General features: G+C 38.6%; 1 protein-coding gene across 3 annotated transcripts in view; it reads right to left on the bottom strand.

Moving 5' to 3' along the window:
• Nucleotides 1–3535: 3535 nt before the first annotated feature.
• LOC134212017 (transcription factor mef2A) overlaps nucleotides 3536–6070 on the bottom strand; it is a 356530-nt gene continuing 353995 nt past the window's right edge. For all 3 annotated transcript variants that reach the window (XM_062689518.1, XM_062689510.1, XM_062689500.1), the window contains exon 5: nucleotides 3536–4100. In XM_062689518.1, coding sequence (XP_062545502.1) covers nucleotides 3905–4100 — 196 coding nt within the window. In that variant the 3' untranslated portion in view covers nucleotides 3536–3904. The remainder of the gene's footprint in view (nucleotides 4101–6070) is intronic.

The following is a 6070-nucleotide window of genomic DNA, read 5'->3' as shown; positions in this document are numbered from 1 at the left end:
AAAAATAAAACAAATAAATTAAACAACTAACACTGAAAAAATCTGAAGGTATTACTGAAAGAATTTCGTAAAGAACCCATGAAGGAATTTTCGATGGAATTCCTGCAGGAAGTTCTGGAAGAATTCTTGGAGAATTGCTGGAAGAAGTTCTGAAGAAATTCCTTAGGAAAATTAGGAAGAAATCCCTTATGCAATCTCTGGAAGAATTTATTTGAGAAATTCATAGAATAATTGCCAAAGAAATTCATGAGGAGGTATTCCTTTAAAAAATTGAAGAGTTGCTAAACAGTTTTTGAAGAAACTCCAAATGGAATTTCTTGAGAAATTTATTAAGAAATATCTGGAGAAATCGCTAAAGAAACTTCCGAAGGAATTCCTCAACGATTCTCCTAAGGAATTCTTAACATTTTCGTAGAAATTACTGAAACAATTTTTTGTATGCATTCCATAAGGAATTTTCTGAAGAAATTCGTGTAGGATTTTCTGAAGAAATCCGTAATGGAATTTCTGAAAGAATTTTCGAAGAAATTTTATAAGACATTTCCGGAAGAATACATAAAGTAATTTTCTAAGGTTTTTTATTGAAACTTTTCGGAGGAATATCTGGAGGAATGTACTAGGAAATATACCAAGTGGTTTTGGCGCTTTGAGGATGTATTCAAGCCTTCACAAAAGCTTATGTGCCACAACAAACATAATTTGCGAGTCACCTACAGGCAGTGTTGTCTTACACTCTGTGCAAGAAATTCTGCTCTTTGTTTTTACTCCATCTAAACGATGGACATTTAGAAAATTAAAATAGCCTTCCATTAGTTGCACTTACTTAGTTAAGATTGTAAAATCGTTTGGATGGAGTAAAATCAAAGAGCAGATTGTTTTTCACTTCTTGAGGAATTCCCGAAGGGATTCCGGAGAAAATTTTGAAGGAATTCCCGGAGGAATTTCATGAGGAATTTCTGGAAAAAAAATCTAGAGGAACTCACTTAGGAATTCTTGGAGAAATTCCCGGAGAATTTGTTGTAGAAATTCTCTGAAGAATTCTCGGAAGAGTTCTATGAATTCTTGGAAGAGTTCCCTTAGGAATTGCTAGATGAATTGCTGGAGGCGCTCTTGTAGGAATTCTCGGAAGAAATCTTGAAGGAATTCTTGGAGGAATTCTCGGAAGAGTTCTTGGAAGAATTCCTGGAGAAATTTCTTGAAGATTTTCCTGTGGAATTCCTAGGAAAATTCCCTCAGGAATTCCTAGAGGAGTACTTGGAGCAATTCTCGGAGTAAATCATGGAGGAATACCCGGAGAAATTCAAGGAAGGATTCCCGGGGGAATTCTCAGAGGAATTCACGGAGGAATTTTCAGAAAAGTTCTTGTAGGAATTCTTTCCTGAAGAAATTCCTGGAGGATTTCCTGTAGGATCTCTTGGAGAATGTTACGGAGTAATTTATGACTCGTTTAGGGAATTTTCGGAGGGTTTACCGGGAAAGTTACTTGGATTTCTGGAATTTCTGGTGGAATTTGTGGAGGAGTTTTTGAATTACTTACTAGCGAAAATTGAGGAGAAATTCTGGAAGGAATGTCAGAAGCAATTTTCAAAATAATTGATGTATAGAAACTAGAAAATTGATGTATAGAAACTGGAGCAGTTCCCGGAGGAATTCTTGAAGGAATTCACGGAGGAATTCTTGAAGGAATTCCATGAGAAACTCCTGAAAGAATTTGAGTTGGAAGAATTATTTTCCGGATGAATTTCTGTGAAACTTTCTAACATATATGATAATTAAAATTATTTCAATTTTCTACAAACCAAATTCAAAATATGGCACTAACCGAAATATAAATATTGTGAGTCCTGATAGTTATATTTTCCCTAAATGAGTATTGTTTAAAAAAATATTCAATTTCTTTACATATTAAATAAACTCCTTCTTTAATATAAGTTGATGTAAGACTAAATATGTGAAAAGCGTAGGGGCAGGTCTTGCAGCTGGTAATAAAGATGAAAAGGTAATTTCAGGACAAAATTTTCAAAACGACTTATCTGCTTTTGTAAACAAAGATTCAAACGACGATTTGACGAATCTGATAGCTCTCCAACGCAAACCAACACCATCAACAGGTAGCGGAAACCTTCAGCTACCTATTGATTGTGTTAATTTGCGTGGGAGAGCTATCAGATTCGTCAAATCGTCGTTTGCATCTTTGTTTACAAAAGCAGATAAGTCGTTTTGAAAATTTTGTCTTGGTTTGATCACTTTTTGTACAGTGACTATAATAACAGTGTCGTCAAGTGTCAGAATTGGAACAGAATCGTCTGTCAGTTCCATACAAATGCGCGTTCCAAACGAGCAGGAGACCTGTCAAACGTGGCACATGACGTTACTCTTCTTATCCAGCTTTCCACGCTCGGTAATGGCGGCTTATCGGTGTGCAAAAATCAACCGTTCACTGTACTGTTTGACACTAGCTGGAGGAAAGCTCATTGGCGTTCGTGGGTGAGGGGAAGGGAAAAAGGCCTCTTCGCCAGTGCGTTTTCCTCCAGCTAGTGTCAAATAGTATTCGCGAAGTCGAAGCAAAATTCTTCACACAAACAATGACAGTTCTTTATGGGTTTTTACAGTAGAGCAACAGAGAGAAGGAGATGGCGGCCATGTTTCACTCAAACTCTGACAGATAGCAAAGGGATTTCCCATAGGAGGGAAGAGCAGAATTTGCTTCGACTTCGCGAATAGTGACCGATTGATTTTTAAACAAGCCGACAAGCCGCCATTACCGAGCGTGGAAAGCTGGATAGACATTCCCTAAGACGAATTCTAAGAACTTCAGTAGCACCGTTTTTTTCTCGAGAAATTGCTGGAATGGATTAACATTAATGTAAATAAATGCAATTTTGTGATGAAAGGCATCATCGCCGCTAGGTGAATCAATAAGTGTTATTTGTTTTTCAATTTGACGTTTCTATTCGAACATCAGTGTGCGTGTATTCAGTCCACCCAGACGGGATAACCCGATGCAATGTGAACTGGCAAAAATTCCAGCATAAAACCAAAAGCTTCCTAACCCCGGTCCCGGCCCGGCCCGGGCGCAATGAGAATAGGCCTTTAAGCGCTTTTCTAAAACATATTGAACTTTCTGTCCCGCGCCCACACAAAATCTATCTGGTCACTTGCCCTTTCCACAGTTATTAATTGAAAGCTTTTATTTGCCCGCCATTGCATGAGTATGTATCTTGTGTGGCAAGTACAATGGATACACTATGCCCAGGGTGTCAAGAAAGTTTCCAACCCGAAAACATCCTAGACCGGACCGAGAATCGAACTCGCCATCTCCGGATTGGCAATCCTACACCTTTCCTCGCAAGGCTACTGGAGACCCGTCGCTGCTACCGACTGATTTGAATATCGTAGACGATTCCGCTATATCAATGACACTTCCGTCAAGTGAATCAATCACTCATTATTACATGCCAACGCAATCACTTTGGTCGGAAAACCCCACTGATGGATAATCTTATAGTTAAGTTTTCATGACTATATCCAGAAGTTCTTTCGATGCTTTACACTTTACATTTAATGGATCACGAGCTCATGATGGCTACTAAATTGTCAAGTTTCGGTTCACATGACTTATTACTAAATCAGTTTTGATTCACTTAATCAATTAAGTTGTTTATCAAGTCTTTCAAGCCAATTTAATCGCATCTGCCGCAATTCTCATTTTCAAAACGATTTAATGGTATCCTTCCCACTTCTCACTCATCCTCAATCGCCAACGGAGTTATTTTCAGCCCCAGGCGATTATCGACTGGTGCTATCCGTCCATCCATTTAATCAATTCCCTCTGTGACGGAAAACACCATCTGTCATCTTTCCGTTCCGCGCCATCGATGCCGAAGCCCTCCCCTCCCGCGCCTTACAGCAACCGCTCCAGGTCCTCGCTTTCGGCGTCGCTGGTGCCCGTGTCCGTGTCGGTGTAGTCATCGTCCCGCCGGTTTCGCCGGCAGCACGGCAGCCGTCCGTCGTCCTCGAAGTCGCTCCAGTGTTCGAACTCCTCCTTGTGGTGCTCGAGCAGCATCAGCGATGGGAACAGACTGTCGCAACCGCTGCAGCTGGAATTGAAAGCGGAAATGGGAGAGAGAAGAATTCAATCAAGGTGTTCCCAGGCATGTGTATTGGAATAATTTAACGGCTGAAATGGCGATTTCAAAGTATCGAAAATTTCGATTCGAAATACGAGGCACGGATCCGCTACCTTATTAATTCGGACACCGCTGATTCAAAATTCTCTGGATTAAAAAAACATTGAGTGTGCCCTTTTGTGTTTATTTTCCCAGTTTTATAGAATTTACTAGTGGGAGTTCATGAAAAGAATATAGATTTATCCGTGCGTATTTATCTGCTGCGTAATACATATTCAGTGCAAAGATTAAATGGGAGATTGAAAATAAATCTCAAATTTGAAATATTAGAATTTGCTAAAAAAATCTTACTATTCAGATCTGGGGAACAGCTATGGGAGACAGAATGTCATGAATTATGTCTAGCAATTTGTGAGCCAGTTTTTGGAATATGAGTCAAGGTGGGTATTCGATGCAAAACGGTAACGAGCAAATCTTGATCGCTGCGTGTTTAAATAGTAGTTTGTGCAACAAGTTGCAAATAGATGATTTTTTCAGCACGAGTTGTACGTTTATCCAACGAGGCTTGCCGAGTTGGATAAATACTACGAGTGCTGAAAAAATCGAGTTTTGCAACGAGTTGCACTCGCTATTTTTGCAATGACAAAAAATTGACTTAAATTTGATAAATCTGTACCAAAATTGTACAGTCTAATTTACTTCACATGATCATTCTTGCCAATAAATTATGTTGCTGCGGAGAACAATCAGATTCCATTTTACCGTGCCACATTGCATAGTTCGATAAGCCGTGAAGCGATAGATGTACTTGACTTTGGAAATTTTTGATGTCATGTCCACTAAACTATTTAATTTATTACGGGGCGCATAGAATACACTATTTGAGCACTCACCGAAGCTAATTCAGCAAAATGTAGTCATGTAACTACTGTTCTGATGTTGGTTTTTCATTATAGCACCCAAATGAGTGCTATAATGAATATTATGCAACCCATTTGAGTTGCATAATGTTCATTAAGGTGAGTTACGGCGGCGTCCAAAAATGGCAGCCACAATGGCCGTGCTATCTCTCACCTCGCGTTTTTGCTCGCACAAATGTGAATATTTAGGCGGTTAGCACATCTGGAAACCATTTTTTCATGTATGCTGCAAGTGAGCAAAAGTGAAAAACTACTTTTTGCTTTTGTCTGTCGTTTACTTTTCAAGTTATGTGCCCTCAAAAGTGCTATGTAGATTTGAAATTGGGCTCCAACGCGATTCACCTTAAAGCATCCATTTCGTTGGTATGGAAAAGTAGGCAGTTTTAACACTCAAAGACAAACTGTAAACCAGATATTATGATCAGGAATTGCAAAAAAGTCTTTTTAAATTTATCTACACGTAATCAATAAGTATCGATTTGAAATTTTTCTAAATATGTTGGGCACTCCCATTTTCCGATTTATTTATATTTTTTTAAGCTAAAAGCTTGAATTTCCTGAATAAGATAGTCAATGGTCATCTATAAATGATCCGCTTGTTTGAGAAACTGCAGATGTAACATTTTTGGTTAAAATGAGATTTTTATATATTCTGAATCCTGGTCCAAAAATATGTATCATGGCAAAAATACATTTTTTGTTACGTAGAGAAACTAACGTAAAACGTCCTATCGTTGTGGTATGCCCTAATGTTGCGGTAGTGTTATAGTAGTCCATTCTGGATACAACACCATTGAAAACAATTGAGGGTACGCTAAAACTCTTCGAATTAACGACTAGAACAGCTTTTGTTTGATGAAATTTCGTTCAAAATGATGAAAAATCAACATTTTTCGTTAAAATTTGAATCCCTTGAGCCTATTATTGCGGTAGTGCTAAGGTCCTATTGTTGCGGTATCGCTCCCCATAAGAATTACATGCAATACCGCAACAATAGGACTGACCTTCAAAAAATATCGC

Source organism: Armigeres subalbatus, chromosome 1 (assembly GCF_024139115.2).
Source record: "Armigeres subalbatus isolate Guangzhou_Male chromosome 1, GZ_Asu_2, whole genome shotgun sequence".
NCBI lineage: Eukaryota > Metazoa > Arthropoda > Insecta > Diptera > Culicidae > Armigeres > Armigeres subalbatus.
The sequence above is the reverse complement of the archived record's forward strand: the minus strand, read 5'-3'. Positions and strand labels throughout refer to the sequence as shown.